At 45.1% G+C, this 26,572-nt stretch overlaps 1 protein-coding gene across 2 annotated transcripts in view; it reads left to right on the top strand.

Annotated features, from left to right (window-relative positions):
- The window catches only part of copg2 (coatomer protein complex, subunit gamma 2), a 41,661-nt gene extending 15,090 nt beyond the window's left edge, over positions 1-26,571 (top strand). For both annotated transcript variants that reach the window (XM_045698465.1, NM_001140234.1), the window contains 6 exon segments: positions 12,885-13,066; positions 13,380-13,509; positions 13,801-13,898; positions 14,049-14,187; positions 25,769-25,867; positions 26,086-26,571. In XM_045698465.1, the coding sequence (XP_045554421.1) occupies positions 12,885-13,066; positions 13,380-13,509; positions 13,801-13,898; positions 14,049-14,187; positions 25,769-25,867; positions 26,086-26,216 (779 nt within the window). In that variant the 3' untranslated portion in view covers positions 26,217-26,571.
- Position 26,572: the final 1 nt, after the last annotated feature.

Raw genomic sequence — 26,572 nt, 5'->3', positions numbered from 1 at the left:
TGTAGTAGTTAGGACTAGGGGTGGATTCAGCTATAATATTGTAGTAGTTAGGACTAGGGGTGGATTCAGCTATAATATTGTAGTAGTTAGGACTAGGGGTGGATTCGGCTATAATATTGTAGTAGTTAGGACTAGGGGTGGATTCAGCTATAATATTGAAGTAGTTAGGACTAGGGGTGGATTCGGCTATAATATTGTAGTAGTTAGGACTAGGGGTGGATTCAGCTATAATATTGTAGTAGTTAGGACTAGGGGTGGATTCAGCTATAATATTGTAGTAGTTAGGACTAGGGGTGGATTCGGCTATAATATTGAAGTAGTTAGGACTAGGGGTGGATTCAGCTATAATATTGTAGTAGTTAGGACTAGGGGTGGATTCAGCTATAATATTGTAGTAGTTAGGACTAGGGGTGGATTCAGCTATAATATTGTAGTAGTTAGGACTAGGGGTGGATTCAGCTATAATATTGTAGTAGTTAGGACTAGGGGTGGATTCAGCTATAATATTGTAGTAGTTAGGACTAGGGGTGGATTCAGCTATAATATTGTAGTAGTTAGGACTAGGGGTGGATTCGGCTATAATATTGTAGTAGTTAGGACTAGGGGTGGATTCAGCTATAATATTGTAGTAGTTAGGACTAGGGGTGGATTCAGCTATAATATTGTAGTAGTTAGGACTAGGGGTGGATTCAGCTATAATATTGTAGTAGTTAGGACTAGGGGTGGATTCAGCTATAATATTGTAGTAGTTAGGACTAGGGGTGGATTCAGCTATAATATTGTAGTAGTTAGGACTAGGGGTGGATTCAGCTATAATATTGTAGTAGTTAGGACTAGGGGTGGATTCAGCTATAATATTGTAGTAGTTAGGACTAGGGGTGGATTCAGCTATAATATTGTAGTAGTTAGGACTAGGGGTGGATTCAGCTATAATATTGTAGTAGTTAGGACTAGGGGTGGATTCAGCTATAATATTGTAGTAGTTAGGACTAGGGGTGGATTCAGCTATAATATTGAAGTAGTTAGGACTAGGGGTGGATTCAGCTATAATATTGTAGTAGTTAGGACTAGGGGTGGATTCAGCTATAATATTGTAGTAGTTAGGACTAGGGGTGGATTCAGCTATAATATTGTAGTAGTTAGGACTAGGGGTGGATTCAGCTATAATATTGTAGTAGTTAGGACTAGGGGTGGATTCGGCTATAATATTGAAGTAGTTAGGACTAGGGGTGGATTCAGCTATAATATTGTAGTAGTTAGGACTAGGGGTGGATTCAGCTATAATATTGTAGTAGTTAGGACTAGGGGTGGATTCAGCTATAATATTGTAGTAGTTAGGACTAGGGGTGGATTCGGCTATAATATTGTAGTAGTTAGGACTAGGGGTGGATTCAGCTATAATATTGTAGTAGTTAGGACTAGGGGTGGATTCGGCTATAATATTGTAGTAGTTAGGACTAGGGGTGGATTCGGCTATAATATTGTAGTAGTTAGGACTAGGGGTGGATTCAGCTATAATATTGTAGTAGTTAGGACTAGGGGTGGATTCAGCTATAATATTGTAGTAGTTAGGACTAGGGGTGGATTCAGCTATAATATTGTAGTAGTTAGGACTAGGGGTGGATTCAGCTATAATATTGTAGTAGTTAGGACTAGGGGTGGATTCAGCTATAATATTGTAGTAGTTAGGACTAGGGGTGGATTCAGCTATAATATTGTAGTAGTTAGGACTAGGGGTGGATTCAGCTATAATATTGTAGTAGTTAGGACTAGGGGTGGATTCAGCTATAATATTGTAGTAGTTAGGACTAGGGGGTGGATTCAGCTATAATATTGTAGTAGTTAGGACTAGGGGTGGATTCAGCTATAATATTGTAGTAGTTAGGACTAGGGGTGGATTCAGCTATAATATTGTAGTAGTTAGGACTAGGGGTGGATTCAGCTATAATATTGTAGTAGTTAGGACTAGGGGTGGATTCGGCTATAATATTGTAGTAGTTAGGACTAGGGGTGGATTCAGCTATAATATTGTAGTAGTTAGGACTAGGGGTGAGCGATTCAGCTATAATATTGTAGTAGTTAGGACTAGGGGTGGATTCAGCTATAATATTGTAGTAGTTAGGACTAGGGGTGGATTCAGCTATAATATTGTAGTAGTTAGGACTAGGGGTGGATTCAGCTATAATATTGTAGTAGTTAGGACTAGGGGTGGATTCGGCTATAATATTGTAGTAGTTAGGACTAGGGGTGGATTCGGCTATAATATTGTAGTAGTTAGGACTAGGGGTGGATTCGGCTATAATATTGTAGTAGTTAGGACTAGGGGTGGATTCAGCTATAATATTGTAGTAGTTAGGACTAGGGGTGGATTCAGCTATAATATTGTAGTAGTTAGGACTAGGGGTGGATTCGGCTATAATATTGTAGTAGTTAGGACTAGGGGTGGATTCAGCTATAATATTGTAGTAGTTAGGACTAGGGGTGGATTCGGCTATAATATTGTAGTAGTTAGGACTAGGGGTGGATTCAGCTATAATATTGTAGTAGTTAGGACTAGGGGTGGATTCAGCTATAATATTGTAGTAGTTAGGACTAGGGGTGGATTCAGCTATAATATTGTAGTAGTTAGGACTAGGGGTGGATTCGGCTATAATATTGTAGTAGTTAGGACTAGGGGTGGATTCAGCTATAATATTGTAGTAGTTAGGACTAGGGGTGGATTCAGCTATAATATTGTAGTAGTTAGGACTAGGGGTGGGATTCAGCTATAATATTGTAGTAGTTAGGACTAGGGGTGGATTCAGCTATAATATTGTAGTAGTTAGGACTAGGGGTGGATTCGGCTATAATATTGTAGTAGTTAGGACTAGGGGTGGATTCGGCTATAATATTGTAGTAGTTAGGACTAGGGGTGGATTCGGCTATAATATTGTAGTAGTTAGGACTAGGGGTGGATTCAGCTATAATATTGAAGTAGTTAGGACTAGGGGTGGATTCGGCTATAATATTGTAGTAGTTAGGACTAGGGGTGGATTCAGCTATAATATTGTAGTAGTTAGGACTAGGGGTGGATTCAGCTATAATATTGTAGTAGTTAGGACTAGGGGTGGATTCAGCTATAATATTGAAGTAGTTAGGACTAGGGGTGGATTCAGCTATAATATTGTAGTAGTTAGGACTAGGGGTGGATTCAGCTATAATATTGTAGTAGTTAGGACTAGGGGTGGATTCAGCTATAATATTGAAGTAGTTAGGACTAGGGGTGGATTCGGCTATAATATTGAAGTAGTTAGGACTAGGGGTGGATTCAGCTATAATATTGAAGTAGTTAGGACTAGGGGTGGATTCAGCTATAATATTGTAGTAGTTAGGACTAGGGGTGGATTCAGCTATAATATTGTAGTAGTTAGGACTAGGGGTGGATTCAGCTATAATATTGTAGTAGTTAGGACTAGGGGTGGATTCAGCTATAATATTGTAGTAGTTAGGACTAGGGGTGGATTCAGCTATAATATTGTAGTAGTTAGGACTAGGGGTGGATTCAGCTATAATATTGTAGTAGTTAGGACTAGGGGTGGATTCGGCTATAATATTGTAGTAGTTAGGACTAGGGGTGGATTCAGCTATAATATTGTAGTAGTTAGGACTAGGGGTGGATTCAGCTATAATATTGTAGTAGTTAGGACTAGGGGTGGATTCGGCTATAATATTGAAGTAGTTAGGACTAGGGGTGGATTCAGCTATAATATTGTAGTAGTTAGGACTAGGGGTGGATTCAGCTATAATATTGTAGTAGTTAGGACTAGGGGTGGATTCAGCTATAATATTGTAGTAGTTAGGACTAGGGGTGGATTCAGCTATAATATTGTAGTAGTTAGGACTAGGGGTGGATTCAGCTATAATATTGAAGTAGTTAGGACTAGGGGTGGATTCAGCTATAATATTGTAGTAGTTAGGACTAGGGGTGGATTCGGCTATAATATTGTAGTAGTTAGGACTAGGGGTGGATTCAGCTATAATATTGAAGTAGTTAGGACTAGGGGTGGATTCAGCTATAATATTGTAGTAGTTAGGACTAGGGGTGGATTCAGCTATAATATTGTAGTAGTTAGGACTAGGGGTGGATTCAGCTATAATATTGTAGTAGTTAGGACTAGGGGTGGATTCAGCTATAATATTGTAGTAGTTAGGACTAGGGGTGGATTCAGCTATAATATTGTAGTAGTTAGGACTAGGGGTGGATTCAGCTATAATATTGTAGTAGTTAGGACTAGGGGTGGATTCAGCTATAATATTGTAGTAGTTAGGACTAGGGGTGGATTCAGCTATAATATTGTAGTAGTTAGGACTAGGGGTGGATTCAGCTATAATATTGTAGTAGTTAGGACTAGGGGTGGATTCAGCTATAATATTGTAGTAGTTAGGACTAGGGGTGGATTCGGCTATAATATTGTAGTAGTTAGGACTAGGGGTGGATTCGGCTATAATATTGTAGTAGTTAGGACTAGGGGTGGATTCGGCTATAATATTGTAGTAGTTAGGACTAGGGGTGGATTCGGCTATAATATTGTAGTAGTTAGGACTAGGGGTGGATTCAGCTATAATATTGTAGTAGTTAGGACTAGGGGTGGATTCGGCTATAATATTGTAGTAGTTAGGACTAGGGGTGGATTCGGCTATAATATTGTAGTAGTTAGGACTAGGGGTGGATTCGGCTATAATATTGTAGTAGTTAGGACTAGGGGTGGATTCAGCTATAATATTGTAGTAGTTAGGACTAGGGGTGGATTCGGCTATAATATTGTAGTAGTTAGGACTAGGGGTGGATTCAGCTATAATATTGTAGTAGTTAGGACTAGGGGTGGATTCAGCTATAATATTGTAGTAGTTAGGACTAGGGGTGGATTCAGCTATAATATTGTAGTAGTTAGGACTAGGGGTGGATTCAGCTATAATATTGTAGTAGTTAGGACTAGGGGTGGATTCAGCTATAATATTGTAGTAGTTAGGACTAGGGGTGGATTCAGCTATAATATTGTAGTAGTTAGGACTAGGGGTGGATTCAGCTATAATATTGTAGTAGTTAGGACTAGGGGTGGATTCAGCTATAATATTGAAGTAGTTAGGACTAGGGGTGGATTCAGCTATAATATTGTAGTAGTTAGGACTAGGGGTGGATTCAGCTATAATATTGTAGTAGTTAGGACTAGGGGTGGATTCGGCTATAATATTGTAGTAGTTAGGACTAGGGGTGGATTCAGCTATAATATTGTAGTAGTTAGGACTAGGGGTGGATTCAGCTATAATATTGTAGTAGTTAGGACTAGGGGTGGATTCAGCTATAATATTGAAGTAGTTAGGACTAGGGGTGGATTCAGCTATAATATTGTAGTAGTTAGGACTAGGGGTGGATTCAGCTATAATATTGAAGTAGTTAGGACTAGGGGTGGATTCAGCTATAATATTGAAGTAGTTAGGACTAGGGGTGGATTCAGCTATAATATTGTAGTAGTTAGGACTAGGGGTGGATTCAGCTATAATATTGTAGTAGTTAGGACTAGGGGTGGATTCGGCTATAATATTGTAGTAGTTAGGACTAGGGGTGGATTCAGCTATAATATTGTAGTAGTTAGGACTAGGGGTGGATTCAGCTATAATATTGTAGTAGTTAGGACTAGGGGTGGATTCAGCTATAATATTGTAGTAGTTAGGACTAGGGGTGGATTCAGCTATAATATTGTAGTAGTTAGGACTAGGGGTGGATTCAGCTATAATATTGTAGTAGTTAGGACTAGGGGTGGATTCGGCTATAATATTGTAGTAGTTAGGACTAGGGGTGGATTCAGCTATAATATTGTAGTAGTTAGGACTAGGGGTGGATTCAGCTATAATATTGTAGTAGTTAGGACTAGGGGTGGATTCAGCTATAATATTGTAGTAGTTAGGACTAGGGGTGGATTCAGCTATAATATTGAAGTAGTTAGGACTAGGGGTGGATTCAGCTATAATATTGTAGTAGTTAGGACTAGGGGTGGATTCAGCTATAATATTGTAGTAGTTAGGACTAGGGGTGGATTCAGCTATAATATTGTAGTAGTTAGGACTAGGGGTGGATTCGGCTATAATATTGTAGTAGTTAGGACTAGGGGTGGATTCAGCTATAATATTGAAGTAGTTAGGACTAGGGGTGGATTCGGCTATAATATTGTAGTAGTTAGGACTAGGGGTGGATTCGGCTATAATATTGAAGTAGTTAGGACTAGGGGTGGATTCAGCTATAATATTGTAGTAGTTAGGACTAGGGGTGGATTCGGCTATAATATTGTAGTAGTTAGGACTAGGGGTGGATTCAGCTATAATATTGTAGTAGTTAGGACTAGGGGTGCATTAAGCTATAATATTGTAGTAGTTAGGACTAGGGGTGGATTCAGCTATAATATTGTAGTAGTTAGGACTAGGGGTGGATTCAGCTATAATATTGTAGTAGTTAGGACTAGGGGTGGATTCAGCTATAATATTGAAGTAGTTAGGACTAGGGGTGGATTCAGCTATAATATTGTAGTAGTTAGGACTAGGGGTGGATTAGGCTATAATATTGTAGTAGTTAGGACTAGGGGTGGATTCAGCTATAATATTGTAGTAGTTAGGACTAGGGGTGGATTCAGCTATAATATTGTAGTAGTTAGGACTAGGGGTGGATTCAGCTATAATATTGTAGTAGTTAGGACTAGGGGTGGATTCAGCTATAATATTGTAGTAGTTAGGACTAGGGGTGGATTCAGCTATAATATTGTAGTAGTTAGGACTAGGGGTGGATTCGGCTATAATATTGTAGTAGTTAGGACTAGGGGTGGATTCAGCTATAATATTGTAGTAGTTAGGACTAGGGGTGGATTCAGCTATAATATTGTAGTAGTTAGGACTAGGGGTGGATTCAGCTATAATATTGAAGTAGTTAGGACTAGGGGTGGATTCAGCTATAATATTGTAGTAGTTAGGACTAGGGGTGGATTCAGCTATAATATTGTAGTAGTTAGGACTAGGGGTGGATTCAGCTATAATATTGTAGTAGTTAGGACTAGGGGTGGATTCAGCTATAATATTGTAGTAGTTAGGACTAGGGGTGGATTCAGCTATAATATTGAAGTAGTTAGGACTAGGGGTGGATTCAGCTATAATATTGTAGTAGTTAGGACTAGGGGTGGATTTAGCTATAATATTGAAGTAGTTAGGACTAGGGGTGGATTCAGCTATAATATTGTAGTAGTTAGGACTAGGGGTGGATTCAGCTATAATATTGTAGTAGTTAGGACTAGGGGTGGATTCAGCTATAATATTGTAGTAGTTAGGACTAGGGGTGGATTCGGCTATAATATTGTAGTAGTTAGGACTAGGGGTGGATTCGGCTATAATATTGTAGTAGTTAGGACTAGGGGTGGATTCGGCTATAATATTGTAGTAGTTAGGACTAGGGGTGGATTCGGCTATAATATTGTAGTAGTTAGGACTAGGGGTGGATTCAGCTATAATATTGTAGTAGTTAGGACTAGGGGTGGATTCGGCTATAATATTGTAGTAGTTAGGACTAGGGGTGGATTCAGCTATAATATTGTAGTAGTTAGGACTAGGGGTGGATTCAGCTATAATATTGTAGTAGTTAGGACTAGGGGTGGATTCAGCTATAATATTGAAGTAGTTAGGACTAGGGGTGGATTCAGCTATAATATTGAAGTAGTTAGGACTAGGGGTGGATTCAGCTATAATATTGTAGTAGTTAGGACTAGGGGTGGATTCAGCTATAATATTGTAGTAGTTAGGACTAGGGGTGGATTCAGCTATAATATTGTAGTAGTTAGGACTAGGGGTGCATTAAGCTATAATATTGAAGTAGTTAGGACTAGGGGTGGATTCAGCTATAATATTGTAGTAGTTAGGACTAGGGGTGGATTCAGCTATAATATTGTAGTAGTTAGGACTAGGGGTGGATTAGGCTATAATATTGTAGTAGTTAGGACTAGGGGTGGATTCAGCTATAATATTGTAGTAGTTAGGACTAGGGGTGGATTCAGCTATAATATTGTAGTAGTTAGGACTAGGGGTGGATTCAGCTATAATATTGAGGTAGTTAGGACTAGGGGTGGATTCAGCTATAATATTGTAGTAGTTAGGACTAGGGGTGGATGGATTCAGCTATAATATTGAAGTAGTTAGGACTAGGGGTGGATTCAGCTATAATATTGTAGTAGTTAGGACTAGGGGTGGATTCAGCTATAATATTGTAGTAGTTAGGACTAGGGGTGGATTCAGCTATAATATTGTAGTAGTTAGGACTAGGGGTGGATTCGGCGGATTCAGCTATAATATTGAAGTAGTTAGGACTAGGGGTGGATTCGGCTATAATATTGAAGTAGTTAGGACTAGGGGTGGATTCAGCTATAATATTGTAGTAGTTAGGACTAGGGGTGGATTCAGCTATAATATTGTAGTAGTTAGGACTAGGGGTGGATTCGGCTATAATATTGTAGTAGTTAGGACTAGGGGTGGATTCAGCTATAATATTGTAGTAGTTAGGACTAGGGGTGGATTCAGCTATAATATTGTAGTAGTTAGGACTAGGGGTGGATTCGGCTATAATATTGTAGTAGTTAGGACTAGGGGTGGATTCGGCTATAATATTGAAGTAGTTAGGACTAGGGGTGGATTCAGCTATAATATTGAAGTAGTTAGGACTAGGGGTGGATTCAGCTATAATATTGTAGTAGTTAGGACTAGGGGTGGATTCAGCTATAATATTGTAGTAGTTAGGACTAGGGGTGGATTCAGCTATAATATTGAAGTAGTTAGGACTAGGGGTGGATTCGGCTATAATATTGTAGTAGTTAGGACTAGGGGTGGATTCAGCTATAATATTGTAGTAGTTAGGACTAGGGGTGGATTAGGCTATAATAGTGTAGTAGTTAGGACTAGGGGTGGATTCAGCTATAATATTGTAGTAGTTAGGACTAGGGGTGGATTCAGCTATAATATTGTAGTAGTTAGGACTAGGGGTGGATTAGGCTATAATATTGTAGTAGTTAGGACTAGGGGTGGATTCAGCTATAATATTGTAGTAGTTAGGACTAGGGGTGGATTCGGCTATAATATTGTAGTAGTTAGGACTAGGGGTGGATTCGGCTATAATATTGTAGTAGTTAGGACTAGGGGTGGATTCGGCTATAATATTGTAGTAGTTAGGACTAGGGGTGGATTCAGCTATAATATTGAAGTAGTTAGGACTAGGGGTGGATTCGGCTATAATATTGTAGTAGTTAGGACTAGGGGTGGATTCAGCTATAATATTGAAGTAGTTAGGACTAGGGGTGGATTCAGCTATAATATTGTAGTAGTTAGGACTAGGGGTGGATTCAGCTATAATATTGTAGTAGTTAGGACTAGGGGTGGATTCGGCTATAATATTGTAGTAGTTAGGACTAGGGGTGGATTCAGCTATAATATTGTAGTAGTTAGGACTAGGGGTGGATTCGGCTATAATATTGTAGTAGTTAGGACTAGGGGTGGATTCAGCTATAATATTGTAGTAGTTAGGACTAGGGGTGGATTCAGCTATAATATTGTAGTAGTTAGGACTAGGGGTGGATTCGGCTATAATATTGTAGTAGTTAGGACTAGGGGTGGATTCGGCTATAATATTGAAGTACACTGCTCAAAAAAATAAAGGGAACACTTAAACAACACAATGTAACTCCAAGTCAATCACACTTCTGTGAAATCAAACTGTCCACTTAGGAAGCAACACTGATTGACAATAAATTTCACATGCTGTTGTGCAAATGGAATAGACAACAGGTGGAAATTATAGGCAATAAGCAAGACAACCCCAATAAAGGAGTGGTTCTGCAGGTGGTGACCACAGACCACTTCTCAGTTCCTATGCTTCCTGGCTGATGTTTTGGTCACTTTTGAATGCTGGCGGTGCTTTCACTCTAGTGGTAGCATGAGACGGAGTCTACAACCCACACAAGTGTCTCAGGTAGTGCAGCTCATCCAGGATGGCACATCAATGTGAGCTGTGGCAAGAAGGTTTGCTGTGTCTGTCAGCGTAGTGTCCAGAGCATGGAGGCGCTACCAGGAGACAGGCCAGTACATCAGGAGACGTGGAGGAGGCCGTAGGAGGGCAACAACTCAGCAGCAGGACCGCTACCTCCGCCTTTGTGCAAGGAGGAGCACTGCCTGAGCCCTGCAAAATGACCTCCAGCAGGCCACAAATGTGCATGTGTCTGCTCAAACGGTCAGAAACAGACTCCATGAGGGTGGTATGAGGGCCCGACGTCCACAGGTGGGGGTTGTGCTTACATCCCAACACCGTGCATCCCAACACCGTGCGTTTGGCATTTGCCAGAGAACAGCAAGATTGCCAAATTCGCCACTGGCGCCCTGTGCTCTTCACAGATGAAAGCAGGTTCACACTGAGCACGTGACAGAGTCTGGAGACGTCGTGGAGAACGTTCTGCTGCCTGCAACATCCTCCAGCATGACCGGTTTGGCGGTGGGTCAGTCATGGTGTGGGGTGGCATTTCTTTGTGGGGCCGCACAGCCCTCCATGTGCTCGCCAGAGGTAGCCTGACTGCCATTAGGTACCGAGATGAGATCCTCAGACCCCTTGTGAGACCATATGCTGGTGCGGTTGGCCCTGGGTTCCTCCTAATGCAAGACAATGCTAGACCTCATGTGGCTGGAGTGTGTCAGTAGTTCCTGCAAGAGGAAGGCATTGATGCTATGGACTGGCCCGTCCATTTCCCAGACCTGAATCCAATTGAGCACATCTGGGACATCATGTCTTGCTCCATCTACCAACGCCACGTTGCACCACAGACTGTCCAGGAGTTGGCGGATGCTTTAGTCCAGGTCTGGGAGGAGATCCCTCAGGAGATCATCCGCCACCTCACCAGGAGCATGCCCAGGCGTTGTAGGGAGGTCATACAGGCACGTGGAGGCCACACACACTACTGAGCCTCATTTTGACTTGTTTTAAGGACATTACATCAAAGTTGGATCAGCCTGTAGTGTGGTTTTCCACGTTAATTTTGAGTGTGACTCCAAATCCAGACCTCCATGGGTTGATAAATTGGATTTCCATTGATTATTTTTGGGTGATTTTGTTGTCAGCACATTCAACTATGTAAAGAAAAAAGGTTTTAATAAGATTATTTCTTTCATTCAGATCTAGGATGTGTTGTTTAAGTGTTCCCTTTATTTTTTTGAGCAGTGTAGTTAGGACTAGGGGTGGATTTGGAACTGGGCCCAGGGGCAAAAATCTGATATCAACTTTGGAGGGGACAATTACATTACATTTTCTCGAGCAATTCCTGAGGGGGACACCAAAAGTAGTGCTGTAACACATAGCCTACATTGTAATATGGTAAATGTATATTGAGGAAACAAAGAAATAAGGTGTTTGCCGTACTCCTAACTACCGGTACCCAAAACTACACAACTAATCACAACAGCAATACCATTGCGTTTAACAAATCTTAGTTCAGTCACCAGTTTAAGTTGAGAGTGGGGGTATCCATGGCATTTTCCAATTATGTTCCTATTTTACAAGTCCAAAAAATTGAGAACCTCTCATAATGTTGCCAAACAAAGACTCAACAAACTTACCTGAGACTCCCCGTCTCTGCCAGTCTGTCCCTGCATATCTGTCCCCAACTCTGCTGTCTGTGTGGCATCTGTTGCCTGCTCTGCCTAATGACATCATTGTGAAACATTTCCATTAGAATTTCATTTCTTTCTTATGAACATTTTATCAACTAGTCTTTGAGATATTAGGCTACTAGGGTTCTTACTATGCATTTTGGTGTATTGAAAAATACTCTGATGTCCGTCTTTTATTTTTCAGCCATTTTTCTACCTGGCTGGCTGGCTACACACACACAACACAGTGTGTAGGTTATTTACAGTAGGAGATGGGCTTCTATCATCTTCAATCATTCTATTTGGGCTTCGATCTAAAAGGTAGCTAGCAAATGTGAAACGGATTAAAATGACAAGAGTTGACAGCTGTATGAGTTCACCATTTATGCTGCAACCTTTTGTAATTTTAATAGTTTGTTTCATATTGGCTGGCTTCCAACAATAGCTGAATTTGCAAAGCTAGCGAGCACCAATTCAGTTTCAGTGGTGTTTGCTATAATCTTTGCTACCCGGGTTAAATAAAGGTGAAATAAAATAAATAAATAAATAAAAGTTCCCTTGCGACAATTTAGCTTTTGCAACGAGACCATTAAATATATTTAAGACAATGGTAGAAGAGAGTGTAGTTCTGTTCAGTTTGGATTTCAGTTTATCGCTAACCTTATCACAGGGACTTTGAAGCACTAACTTACATCATCTGCATGCTGATCTTGGAATAAATTGACGATAGCAAAGATTCCATCTTTGACGACGCCACATAAATGGAATAGGTACTAGCTAGCTTAATAGTTAATATTTGCGCGCTAGCTCTGCATATTCAGCTAGTGTGTGTGCGCGATTGACTGGATTAACCTCACGTCAGTTACGTGCATTGAGTGCCTTTCAGACAGTAGATACGACCTCTCTGTTACCTAGCAAGCTAAGGTACTGGCAGTGGATCAAACCATTGTGAGGCAAAGGGTGGGGGGGTCGCAATCTTTTGAAACTTAAAAACGCGCTATTAAGTGTCTATAATCAGCACAATTGCTTTCATTGCGTATTATTAATATTATTTAAATTACATAGTTATGTTTCAGTGATATATTGGGGGGGACAAATCATATTTTTCCCAGGATGGGGGGGTCGTGTGTCCCCCCCCCGGGATTTCCGCCCCTGACTGGGCCTCTAATCTCTCCTCCTCCTGTCAACAGAACAACTGGCAGCCATCCCAGAATTCCAGGGCCTGGGTTCTCTCTTCAAGACGTCGGAGGCGGTGCAGCTGACCGAGGCGGAGACTGAGTATGTGGTGCGCTGCGTCAAGCACACCTTCGCCAGACACATGGTGTTCCAGTTCGACTGCACCAACACGCTCAATGACCAGCTCCTGCAGAAGGTAGGGCTACACTGGTGACTGGTGCGCTTTAGGAAGTTCACGTCTCCTAGAATGCACAGCGATTGTCAATGTGTGGAGGTCTAGTTGGGTGCATCACCCCTAACCCCTCCTCACACTAGATATCTCTGAGCAGTTTGAAAAGCATAATCATTTTCAATTAATTTTATAAAGCTTTATTGTCCATTCAATTGACAGTAGACAGAAAAGTATCTTTGGTGCCTCACATTTAAAATCTACAACACTGACATGAAGACACAGGACTAAATGTATAGAAATGTATTAAGTGGAAGTCCACTGTGTTGTTGTCCTTCAGGTTATGGTTCAGATGGAGCCGTCGGAGGCCTACGAGGTTCTCCACTACGTCCCTGCTGCTAACCTGCCCTACAGCCAGCCTGGCTCCTGCTACAGCCTGGTCAGACTGCCTGAAGATGACCCCACCGCAGGTTACCTTTATTAAACCTCTGAGGGAGAGAGAGAAATAAGCCATTTTCATGAGGGCAGCTCTCTGAAGTTCTTAGTGTGACGTCAGTGTTGTAACTCTGTTAAAACCCTTCTCAGAGAACTAAAGAATCTGAATGGGGATCTTGTAGCACCTAACAACATGGTTTTCCATTGAGAGAGAAAAGCACTTATCTGCTGGCCTTCTTCAAACACTGAGGATACTGTTATTTACATCACGTAGCCTAGTCATGTAACGTCTGTATGTCATATTAAATGTGTTCTCTGCTCTCCAGTGTCCTGTACGTTCAGCTGTACTCTGAAGTACCTGGTGAAAGACTGCGACCCCAACACAGGAGAGCCCGATGACGACGGTTACGATGATGAATATGTGGTATATAAATATAAAACCTATTTTTAAAATCTCTAAACTCATTTATCCCAAAAATAATTCTTGTTTACCGTCATTTGCCTAAATTCTCTATTCTCGCCTTTTTCTACCTTCTCTGCTCTCCTCTACCCTCCCCACCGTTGCCCCTCCCAGCTGGAAGACCTGGAGGTGACCGTAGCAGACCACATCCAGAAGGTGTTAAAGCCTAACTTTGCCGCAGCCTGGGACGAGGTGGGAGACGACTTTGAGAAGGAGGAGACATTCGCCCTGGCCTCTGTCAGAACGTTAGATGGTAATTAGTTCAATCAGGATCTTTGGATTTATCCCCCCAACATTGAAACAGCTCACAAAGTACACTGTGTTTTAGATCAGTGGTTCCCATACATAGAAATACCATCATTAACAGTCGTATTGATTTTCTCCATACTTTTCTCTTTCCATTGTGACTCACTTAAAGCCTTTTGAGCTTGTTTGTGAGGCATGAAATGGGCTATTTCTAACCATAATTCAGTCTTTAAATAGAACCCAATGGAACTGGCCTCGTGAAAGTGTTTGAACTATGTATTTGACCCAGGTCTGGAGTTGGAACTGACTTAACGTTAAATGATCTTGTTGATAATATTTATCTTATGACACTGCTACATATTTAAATCAGTGTGAGTAATATGTGTATTTGGACACAGGCACACTGAAGGCAGGTTGTATCTAGGGGGGCTACAGTGTGACAAGTAAAATCTCCAAGTTGTCTCTGTAGAGGCTGGTGGTAACGCCTCTCTGTAGAGTCTGGTGGTAATGTCTCTCTCTGTAGAGGCTGGTGGTAACGTCTCTCTCTGTAGAGGCTGGTGGTAACGTCTCTCTCTGTAGAGGCTGGTGGTAACGTCTCTCTCTGTAGAGGCTGGTGGTAACGCCTCTCTCTGTAGAGGCTGGTGGTAACGCCTCGCTCTGTAGAGGCTGGTGGTAACGTCTCTCTCTGTAGAGGCTGGTGGTAACGTCTCTCTCTGTAGAGGCTGGTGGTAACGTCTCTCTCTGTAGAGGCTGGTGGTAACGTCTCTCTCTGTAGAGGCTGGTGGTAACGTCTCTCTCTGTAGAGGCTGGTGGTAACGCCTCTCTCTGTAGAGGCTGGTGGTAACGTCTCTCTCTGTAGAGACTGGTGGTAACGTCTCTCTCTGTAGAGGCTGGTGGTAACGTCTCTCTCTGTAGAGGCTGGTGGTAACGCCTCTCTCTGTAGAGGCTGGTGGTAACGCCTCTCTCTGTAGAGGCTGGTGGTAACGCCTCGCTCTGTAGAGGCTGGTGGTAACGCCTCGCTCTGTAGAGGCTGGTGGTAACGTCTCTCTCTGTAGAGGCTGGTGGTAACGCCTCTCTCTGTAGAGGCTGGTGGTAACGTCTCTCTCTGTAGAGGCTGGTGGTAACGTCTCTCTCTGTAGAGGCTGGTGGTAACGCCTCTCTCTGTAGAGGCTGGTGGTAACGTCTCTCTCTGTAGAGGCTGGTGGTAACGTCTCTCTCTGTAGAGGCTGGTGGTAACGCCTCTCTCTGTAGAGGCTGGTGGTAACGCCTCTCTCTGTAGAGGCTGGTGGTAACGTCTCTCTCTGTAGAGGCTGGTGGTAACGTCTCTCTCTGTAGAGGCTGGTGGTAACGTCTCTCTCTGTAGAGGCTGGTGGTAACGTCTCTCTCTGTAGAGGCTGGTGGTAACGTCTCTCTCTGTAGAGGCTGGTGGTAACGTCTCTCTCTGTAGAGGCTGGTGGTAACGCCTCTCTCTGTAGAGGCTGGTGGTAACGCCTCTCTGTAGAGGCTGGTGGTAACGCTCTCTCTGTAGAGGCTGGTGGTAACGTCTCTCTCTGTAGAGGCTGGTGGTAACGTCTCTCTCTGTAGAGGCTGGTGGTAACGTCTCTCTCTGTAGAGGCTGGTGGTAACGTCTCTCTCTGTAGAGGCTGGTGGTAACGTCTCTCTCTGTAGAGGCTGGTGGTAACGTCTCTCTGTAGAGGCTGGTGGTAACGTCTCTCTCTGTAGAGGCTGGTGGTAACGTCTCTCTCTGTAGAGGCTGGTGGTAACGCCTCTCTCTGTAGAGGCTGGTGGTAACGCCTCTCTCTGTAGAGGCTGGTGGTAACGCCTCTCTCTGTAGAGGCTGGTGGTAACGCCTCTCTGTAGAGGCTGGTGGTAACGCTCTCTCTGTAGAGGCTGGTGGTAACGCTCTCTCTGTAGAGGCTGGTGGTAACGTCTCTCTCTGTAGAGGCTGGTGGTAACGTCTCTCTCTGTAGAGGCTGGTGGTAACGTCTCTCTCTGTAGAGGCTGGTGGTAACGTCTCTCTCTGTAGAGGCTGGTGGTAACGACTCTCTCTGTAGAGGCTGGTGGTAACGTCTCTCTCTGTAGAGGCTGGTGGTAACGCTCTCTCTGTAGAGGCTGGTGGTAACGCCTCTCTCTGTAGAGGCTGGTGGTAACGCCTCTCTCTGTAGAGGCTGGTGGTAACGCCTCTCTCTGTAGAGGCTGGTGGTAACGCCTCTCTCTGTAGAGGCTGGTGGTAACGCCTCTCTCTGTAGAGGCTGGTGGTAACGTCTCTCTCTGTAGAGGCTGGTGGTAACGCCTCTCTCTGTAGAGGCTGGTGGTAACGCCTCTCTCTGTAGAGGCTGGTGGTAACGCCTCTCTCTGTAGAGGCTGGTGGTAACGCCTCTCTGTAGAGGCTGGTGGTAACGCCTCTCTCTGTAGAGGCTGGTGGTAACGCTCTCTCTGTAGAGGCTGGTGGTAACGTCTCCTCTGTAGAGGCTGGTGGTAACGCCTCGCTCTGTAGAGGCTGGTGGTAACGCCTCTCTCTGTAGAGGCTGGTGGTAACGCCTCTCTCTGTAGAGGCTGGTGGTAACGCCTCTCTCTGTAGAGGCTGGTGGTAACGCCTCGCTCTGTAGAGGCTGGTGGTAACGCCTCGCTCTGTAGAGGCTGGTGGTAACGTCTCTCTCTGTAGAGGCTGGTGGTAACGTCTCTCTCTGTAGAGGCTGGTGGTAACGTCTCTCTCTGTAGAGGCTGGTGGTAACTCCTCGCTCTGTAGAGGCTGGTGGTAACGCCTCGCTCTGTAGAGGCTGGTCATTCAAAATCCCATGGCACTTATTATAAGAGTAGGGGTGTTCACCCCGGTGTCAAGGCTAAATTCCCAACCTGGACACTTTCCATCATGGCCACCTAATCATCCCCCTCATTCCTAGTTGGCATATATCACTCCTCACCGCTCTTCGTATATCACTCCTCACCGCTCTTCGTATATCACTCCTCACCGCTCTTCGTATATCACTCCTCACCGCTCTTCGTATATCACTCCTCACCGCTCTTCGTATATCACTCCTCACCGCTCTTCGTATATCACTCCTCACCGCTCTTCGTATATCACTCCTCACCGCTCTTCGTATATCACTCCTCACCTCGTATATCACTCCTCACCTCGTATATCACTCCTCACCTCGTATATCACTCCTCACCTCGTATATCACTCCTCACCTCGTATATCACTCCTCACCTCGTATATCACTCCTCACTTCGTATATCACTCCTCACTTCGTATATCACTCCTCACCTCGTATATCACTCCTCACCTCGTATATCACTCCTCTCCTCTCTTCGTATATCACTCCTCACCGCTCTTCGTATATCACTCCTCACCGCTCTTCGTATATCACTCCTCACCGCTCTTCGTATATCACTCCTCACCGCTCTTCGTATATCACTCCTCACCTCGTATATCACTCTCACCGCTCTTCGTATATCACTCCTCACCTCGTATATCACTCCTCACCTCGTATATCACTCCTCACCTCGTATATCACTCCTCACCGCTCTTCGTATATCACTCCTCTCCTCGTATATCAGTCCTCACCTCTCCACCTGTTAGCTGATGTGTGGTGAGCGTTCTGGCACAACAATGGTCTCTGTGCGTCTCCCAGGTGGAGCTACAACACTGACGGTGGATGAGTTTCCCTCTACTATATAAAGTCCTTAGACTACCTCAGTTGGTAGAAAAGCGCTGTATAAATCCAATCATTATTATTTATATACAATGACCTATGTGTTATGTGGGGAATATTTCCAAAATTAAAATCACTTGGAGTTGATTTCCTGGAGTGTGTATACTTGGGGAGCCAAGTACCACCACCTGCGGGCCAAATTCAGCCCGCGGTCCGCCAGATGGGGGAACCCTCCTGTTGAGGCTGTTGGTCACATCTCTCTGTTGTCTCTGTAGAGGCTGTTGGTCACATCTCTCTGTTGTCTCTGTAGAGGCTGTTGGTCACATCTCTCTGTTGTCTCTGTAGAGGCTGTTGGTCACATCTCTCTGTTGTCTCTGTAGAGGCTGTTGGTCACATCTCTCTGTTGTCTCTGTAGAGGCTGTTGGTCACATCTCTCTGTTGTCTCTGTTGAGGCTGTTGGTCACATCTCTCTGTTGTCTCTGTAGAGGCTGTTGGTCACATCTCTCTGTTGTCTCTGTAGAGGCTGTTGGTCACATCTCTCTGTTGTCTCTGTAGAGGCTGTTGGTCACATCTCTCTGTTGTCTCTGTAGAGGCTGTTGGTCACATCTCTCTGTTGTCTCTGTAGAGGCTGTTGGTCACATCTCTCTGTTGTCTCTGTAGAGGCTGTTGGTCACATCTCTCTGTTGTCTCTGTAGAGGCTGTTGGTCACATCTCTCTGTTGTCTCTGTAGAGGCTGTTGGTCACATCTCTCTGTTGTCTCTGTAGAGGCTGTTGGTCACATCTCTCTGTTGTCTCTGTAGAGGCTGTTGGTCACATCTCTCTGTTGTCTCTGTAGAGGCTGTTGGTCACATCTCTCTGTTGTCTCTGTAGAGGATGTTGGTCACATCACTCTGTTGTCTCTGTAGAGGCTGTTGGTCACATCTCTCTGTTGTCTCTGTAGAGGCTGTTGGTCACATCTCTCTGTTGTCTCTGTAGAGGCTGTTGGTCACATCTCTCTGTTGTCTCTGTAGAGGCTGTTGGTCACATCTCTCTGTTGTCTCTGTAGAGGCTGTTGGTCACATCTCTCTGTTGTCTCTGTAGAGGCTGTTGGTCACATCTCTCTGTTGTCTCTGTAGAGGCTGTTGGTCACATCTCTCTGTTGTCTCTGTAGAGGCTGTTGGTCACATCTCTCTGTCTCTGTAGAGGATGTTGGTCACATCTCTCTGTTGTCTCTGTAGAGGCTGTTGGTCACATCTCTCTGTTTCCTGTTGTCTCTGCAGAGGCTGTTGGTCTTATCACTCTGTTGTCTCTGTAGAGGCTGTTGGTCACATCTCTGTTTCCTGTTGTCTCTGTAGAGGCTGTTGGTCACATCTCTCTGTTGTCTCTGTAGAGGCTGTTGGTCACATCTCTCTGTTGTCTCTGTAGAGGCTGTTGGTCACATCTCTCTGTTGTCTCTGTAGAGGCTGTTGGTCACATCTCTCTGTTGTCTCTGTAGAGGCTGTTGGTCACATCTCTCTGTTGTCTCTGTAGAGGCTGTTGGTCACATCTCTCTGTTGTCTCTGTAGAGGCTGTTGGTCACGCTCTGTTTCCTGTTGTCTCTGTAGAGGCTGTTGGTCACATCTCTCTGTTGTCTCTGTAGAGGCTGTTGGTCACATCTCTCTGTTTCCTGTTGTCTCTGTAGAGGCTGTTGGTCACATCTCTCTGTTGTCTCTGTAGAGGCTGTTGGTCACATCTCTCTGTTGTCTCTGTAGAGGCTGTTGGTCACATCACTCTGTTGTCTCTGTAGAGGCTGTTGGTCACATCTCTCTGTTCCCTGTTGTCTCTGTAGAGGCTGTTGGTCACATCTCTCTGTTCCCTGTTGTCTCTGTAGAGGCTGTTGGTCACATCTCTGTTCCCTGTTGTCTCTGTAGAGGCTGTTGGTCACATCTCTCTGTTCCCTGTTGTCTCTGTAGAGGCTGTTGGTCACATCTCTCTGTTCCCTGTTGTCTCTGTAGAGGCTGTTGGTCACATCTCTCTGTTCCCTGTTGTCTCTGTAGAGGCTGTTGGTCACATCTCTCTGTTGTCTCTGTAGAGGCTGTTGGTCACATCACTCTGTTGTCTCTGTAGAGGCTGTTGGTCACATCTCTCTGTTCCCTGTTGTCTCTGTAGAGGCTGTTGGTCACATTTCTGTTCCCTGTTGTCTCTGTAGAGGCTGGTGGTCACATCTCTCTGTTCCCTGTTGTCTCTGTAGAGGCTGTTGGTCACATCTCTCTGTTCCCTGTTGTCTCTGTAGAGGCTGTTGGTCACATCTCTCTGTTCCCTGTTGTCTCTGTAGAGGCTGGTGGTAACGCCTCTCTCTGTAGAGTCTGGTGGTAACGCCTCTCTCTGTAGAGGCTGGTGGTAACGTCTCTCTCTGTAGAGGCTGGTGGTAACGCCTCTCTCTGTAGAGGCTGGTGGTAACGTCTCTCTCTGTAGAGGCTGGTGGTAACGCCTCTCTCTGTAGAGGCTGGTGGTAACGTCTCTCTCTGTAGAGGCTGGTGGTAACGCCTCTCTCTGTAGAGGCTGGTGGTAACGCCTCTCTCTGTAGAGGCTGGTGGTAACGCCTCTCTCTGTAGAGGCTGGTGGTAACGCCTCTCTCTGTAGAGGCTGGTGGTAACGCCTCTCTCTGTAGAGGCTGGTGGTAACGTCTCTCTCTGTAGAGGCTGGTGGTAACGCCTCTCTCTGTAGAGGCTGGTGGTAACGTCTCGCTCTGTAGAGGCTGGTGGTAACGCCTCTCTCTGTAGAGGCTGGTGGTAACGCCTCTCTCTGTAGAGGCTGGTGGTAACGCCTCGCTCTGTAGAGGCTGGTGGTAACGCCTCGCTCTGTAGAGGCTGGTGGTAACGCCTCGCTCTGTAGAGGCTGGTGGTAACGCCTCTCTCTGTAGAGGCTGGTGGTAACGCCTCGCTCTGTAGAGGCTGGTCATTCAAAATCCCATGGCACTTATTATAAGAGTAGGGGTGTTCACCCCGGTGTCAAGGCTAAATTCCCAACCTGGACACTTTCCATCATGGCCACCTAATCATCCCCCTCATTCCTAGTTGGCATATATCACTCCTCACCGCTCTTCGTATATCACTCCTCACCGCTCTTCGTATATCACTCCTCACCGCTCTTCGTATATCACTCCTCACCGCTCTTCGTATATCACTCCTCACCGCTCTTCGTATATCACTCCTCACCGCTCTTCGTATATCACTCCTCACCGCTCTTCGTATATCACTCCTCACCGCTCTTCGTATATCACTCCTCACCGCTCTTCGTATATCACTCCTCACCGCTCTTCGTATATCACTCCTCACCGCTCTTCGTATATCACTCCTCACCGCTCTTCGTATATCACTCCTCACCTCGTATATCACTCCTCACCTCGTATATCACTCCTCACTTCGTATATCACTCCTCACTTCGTATATCACTCCTCACTTCGTATATCACTCCTCACCTCGTATATCACTCCTCACCTCGTATATCACTCCTCTCCTCTCTTCGTATATCACTCCTCTCCTCTCTTCGTATATCACTCCTCTCCTCTCTTCGTATATCACTCCTCACCTCTCTTCGTATATCACTCCTCACCGCTCTTCGTATATCACTCCTCACCTCGTATATCACTCCTCACCTCGTATATCACTCCTCACCTCGTATATCACTCCTCACCGCTCGTATATCACTCCTCTCCTCGTATATCAGTCCTCACCTCTCCACCTGTTAGCTGATGTGTGGTGAGCGTTCTGGCACAACAATGGTCTCTGTGCGTCTCCCAGGTGGAGCTACAACACTGACGGTGGATGAGTTTCCCTCTACTATATAAAGTCCTTAGACTACCTCAGTTGGTAGAAAAGCGCTGTATAAATCCAATCATTATTATTTATATACAATGACCTATGTGTTATGTGGGGAATATTTCCAAAATTAAAATCACTTGGAGTTGATTTCCTGGAGTGTGTATACTTGGGGAGCCAAGTACCACCACCTGCGGGCCAAATTCAGCCCGCGGTCCGCCAGATGGGGGAACCCTCCTGTTGAGGCTGTTGGTCACATCTCTCTGTTGTCTCTGTAGAGGCTGTTGGTCACATCTCTCTGTTGTCTCTGTAGAGGCTGTTGGTCACATCTCTCTGTTGCCTCTGTAGAGGCTGTTGGTCACATCTCTCTGTTGTCTCTGTAGAGGCTGTTGGTCACATCTCTCTGTTGTCTCTGTAGAGGCTGTTGGTCACATCTCCCTGTTGTCTCTGTAGAGGCTGTTGGTCACATCTCCCTGTTGTCTCTGTAGAGGCTGTTGGTCACATCTCTCTGTTGTCTCTGTAGAGGCTGTTGGTCACATCTCTCTGTTGTCTCTGTAGAGGCTGTTGGTCACATCTCTCTGTTGTCTCTGTAGAGGCTGTTGGTCACATCTCTCTGTTGTCTCTGTAGAGGCTGTTGGTCACATCTCTCTGTTGTCTCTGTAGAGGATGTTGGTCACATCTCTCTGTTGTCTCTGTAGAGGCTGTTGGTCACATCTCTGTTTCTGTTGTCTCTGTAGAGGCTGTTGGTCACATCACTCTGTTGTCTCTGTAGAGGCTGTTGGTCACATCTCTTCTGTTGTCTCTGTAGAGGCTGTTGGTCACATCTCTGTTCCCTGTTGTCTCTGTAGAGGCTGTTGGTCACATCTCTCTGTTCCCTGTTGTCTCTGTAGAGGCTGTTGGTCACATCTCTCTGTTCCCTGTTGTCTCTGTAGAGGCTGTTGGTCACATCTCTCTGTTCCCTGTTGTCTCTGTAGAGGCTGTTGGTCACATCTCTCTGTTGTCTCTGTAGAGGCTGTTGGTCACATCACTCTGTTGTCTCTGCAGAGGCTGTTGGTCACATCTCCCTGTTGTCTCTGTAGAGGCTGTTGGTCACATCTCTCTGTTCCCTGTTGTCTCTGTAGAAGCTGTTGGTCACATCTCTGTTCCCTGTTGTCTCTGTAGAGGCTGTTGGTCACATCTCTCTGTTCCCTGTTGTCTCTGTAGAGGCTGTTGGTAACATCTCTCTGTTCCCTGTTGTCTCTGTAGAGGCTGTTGGTCACATCTCTGTTCCCTGTTGTCTCTGTAGAGGCTGTTGGTCACATCTCTCTGTTGTCTCTGTAGAGGCTGTTGGTCACATCACTCTGTTGTCTCTGTAGAGGCTGTTGGTCACATCTCTCTGTTCCCTGTTGTCTCTGTAGAGGCTGTTGGTCACATTTCTGTTTCCTGTTGTCTCTGCAGAGGCTGTTGGTCACATCACTCTGTTGTCTCTGTAGAGGCTGTTGGTCACATCTCTCTGTTGTCTCTGTAGAGGCTGTTGGTCACATCTCTCTGTTGTCTCTGTAGAGGCTGTTGGTCACATCTCTCTGTTGTCTCTGTAGAGGCTGTTGGTCACATCACTCTGTTGTCTCTGTAGAGGCTGTTGGTCACATCTCTCTGTTGTCTCTGTAGAGGCTGTTGGTCACATCTCTCTGTTCCCTGTTGTCTCTGTAGAGGCTGTTGGTCACATCTCTCTGTTCCCTGTTGTCTCTGTAGAGGCTGTTGGTCACATCTCTGTTCCCTGTTGTCTCTGTAGAGGCTGTTGGTCACATCTCTCTGTTGTCTCTGTAGAGGCTGTTGGTCACATCACTCTGTTGTCTCTGTAGAGGCTGTTGGTCACATCTCTCTGTTCCCTGTTGTCTCTGTAGAGGCTGTTGGTCACATCACTCTGTTGTCTCTGTAGAGGCTGTTGGTCACATTTCTCTGTTGTCTCTGTAGAGGCTGTTGGTCACATCACTCTGTTGTCTCTGTAGAGGCTGTTGGTCACATCTCTCTGTTCCCTGTTGTCTCTGTAGAGGCTGTTGGTCACATCACTCTGTTGTCTCTGTAGAGGCTGTTGGTCACATCTCTCTGTTCCCTGTTGTCTCTGTAGAGGCTGTTGGTCACATCTCTCTGTTCCCTGTTGTCTCTGTAGAAGCTGTTGGTCACATCTCTGTTCCCTGTTGTCTCTGTAGAGGCTGTTGGTCACATCACTCTGTTCCCTGTTGTCTCTGTAGAGGCTGTTGGTCACATCTCTCTGTTCCCTGTTGTCTCTGTAGAGGCTGTTGGTCACATCTCTCTGTTCCCTGTTGTCTCTGTAGAGGCTGTTGGTCACATCTCTCTGTTCCCTGTTGTCTCTGTAGAGGCTGTTGGTCACATCTCTCTGTTCCCTGTTGTCTCTGTAGAGGCTGTTGGTCACATCTCTCTGTTCCCTGTTGTCTCTGTAGAGGCTGTTGGTCACATCTCTCTGTTCCCTGTTGTCTCTGTAGAGGCTGTTGGTCACATCTCTCTGTTCCCTGTTGTCTCTGTAGAGGCTGTTGGTCACATCTCTCTGTTGTCTCTGTAGAGGCTGTTGGTCACATCACTCTGTTGTCTCTGTAGAGGCTGTTGGTCACATCTCTCTGTTGTCTCTGTAGAGGCTGTTGGTCACATCTCTCTGTTGTCTCTGTAGAGGCTGTTGGTCACATCTCTCTGTTGTCTCTGTAGAGGCTGTTGGTCACATCTCTGTTTCCTGTTGTCTCTGTAGAGGCTGTTGGTCACGCTCTGTTTCCTGTTGTCTCTGTAGAGGCTGTTGGTCACATCTCTCTGTTGTCTCTGTAGAGGCTGTTGGTCACATCACTCTGTTGTCTCTGTAGAGGCTGTTGGTCACATCACTCTGTTGTCTCTGTAGAGGCTGTTGGTCACATCTCTGTTTCCTGTTGTCTCTGTAGAGGCTGTTGGTCACATCTCTGTTTCCTGTTGTCTCTGTAGAGGCTGTTGGTCACGCTCTGTTTCCTGTTGTCTCTGTAGAGGCTGTTGGTCACATCTCTCTGTTGTCTCTGTAGAGGCTGTTGGTCACATCTCTCTGTTGTCTCTGTAGAGGCTGTTGGTCACATCTCTGTTTCCTGTTGTCTCTGTAGAGGCTGTTGGTCACATCTCTGTTTCCTGTTGTCTCTGTAGAGGCTGTTGCGCTCTGTTTCCTGTTGTCTCTGTAGAGGCTGTTGGTCACATCTCTGTTTCCTGTTGTCTCTCTAGAGGCTGTTGGTCACATCTCTTCTGTTGTCTCTGTAGAGGCTGTTGGTCACATCTCTCTGTTGTCTCTGTAGAGGCTGTTGGTCACATCTCTCTGTTGTCTCTGTAGAGGCTGTTGGTCACATCTCTCTGTTGTCTCTGTAGAGGCTGTTGGTCACATCTCTCTGTTGTCTCTGTAGAGGCTGTTGGTCACATCTCTCTGTTGTCTCTGTAGAGGCTGTTGGTCACATCTCTCTGTTGTCTCTGTAGAGGCTGTCTCTGTAGAGGCTGTTGGTCACATCTCTCTGTTGTCTCTGTAGAGGCTGTTGGTCACATCTCTCTGTTGTCTCTGTAGAGGCTGTTGGTCACATCTCCCTGTTGTCTCTGTAGAGGCTGTTGGTCACATCTCTCTGTTGTCTCTGTAGAGGCTGTTGGTCACATCTCTCTGTTGTCTCTGTAGAGGCTGTTGGTCACATCTCTCTGTTGTCTCTGTAGAGGCTGTTGGTAACATCTCTTTCCTGTTGTCTCTGTAGAGGCTGTTGGTCACATCTCTCTGTTGTCTCTGTAGAGGCTGTTGGTCACATCTCTCTGTTGTCTCTGTAGAGGTTGTTGGTCACATCTCTCTGTTGTCTCTGTAGAGGCTGTTGGTCACATCTCCCTGTTGTCTCTGTAGAGGCTGTTGGTCACATCTCCCTGTTGTCTCTGTAGAGGCTGTTGGTCACATCTCCCTGTTGTCTCTGTAGAGGCTGTTGGTCACATCTCTCTGTTCCCTGTTGTCTCTGTAGAGGCTGTTGGTCACATCTCTCTGTTCCCTGTTGTCTCTGTAGAGGTTGTTGGTCACATCTCTGTTCCCTGTTGTCTCTGCAGAGGCTGTTGGTCACATCTCTCTGTTCCCTGTTGTCTCTGTAGAGGCTGTTGGTCACATCTCTGTTCCCTGTTGTCTCTGTAGAGGCTGTTGGTAACATCATCAGTTTCCTGGGCATGCAGCCCTGCGAGCGTTCAGACAAGGTCCCAGAAAACAAGAACTCACACATCCTCTTCCTTGCCGGTGGGTGTTTCATTTATTTATTGCATCTTGATTTGAATTATTGTTTTGCTTTGTGAATTGTTTTGTAGGCTCATTCTGTACCCTTTATTACCGTGAATATGTTAAGTTCAGTTTCTAACCTTGACACGGCAGCTTGTTCAACTTCCTGTCACTAGTGTGATGGAAGCAAGCCCCCCATGGTATGAATGACAGTTTCTATGTCCCTTCCCTTCCTCCAGGTGTGTTCCGGGGGGGTCATGACGTGCTGGTTCGCTCGCGCCTGGCCCTGGCCGACGGTGTCACTATGCAGGTGACGGTCCGCAGCTCGGATGAGACGGTTGTTGACATCATTCTAGCCTCTGTGGGCTAGAGGGCGCCAGCGAGGCCTGTGAATACAGGCCGTGTGAATACAATGGCATATTCTAATTGTTTTCTACACTTTTTCCCATTCAATGTCCTCCCTGCTTTATGTCATTGGAATGTGTCTTGTGTTTTTGGGTAGTCTGAGATGGAATACATTATGGTGATGTGTGTGTACTACTGGCACCCTTCAACACAACTCATCTCTGTAGACTGGCCCCAGGTCTGTTTGTGCTGTATAACCAACTCCAATGGTCATTCATAGGTGTTGGCAAGGCAGCACAAACAGATCTGGGACCAGGCTAGTGTCATTAATGGCCCACGTTTTATCAAATCTATTAAATGTTGACCATGGAAGTACTGAAT

This window comes from Salmo salar, chromosome ssa17, assembly GCF_905237065.1.
Source record: "Salmo salar chromosome ssa17, Ssal_v3.1, whole genome shotgun sequence".
Taxonomy (NCBI): Eukaryota; Metazoa; Chordata; class Actinopteri; order Salmoniformes; family Salmonidae; genus Salmo; species Salmo salar.
This window is presented reverse-complemented; position numbering and strand designations above follow the sequence as displayed.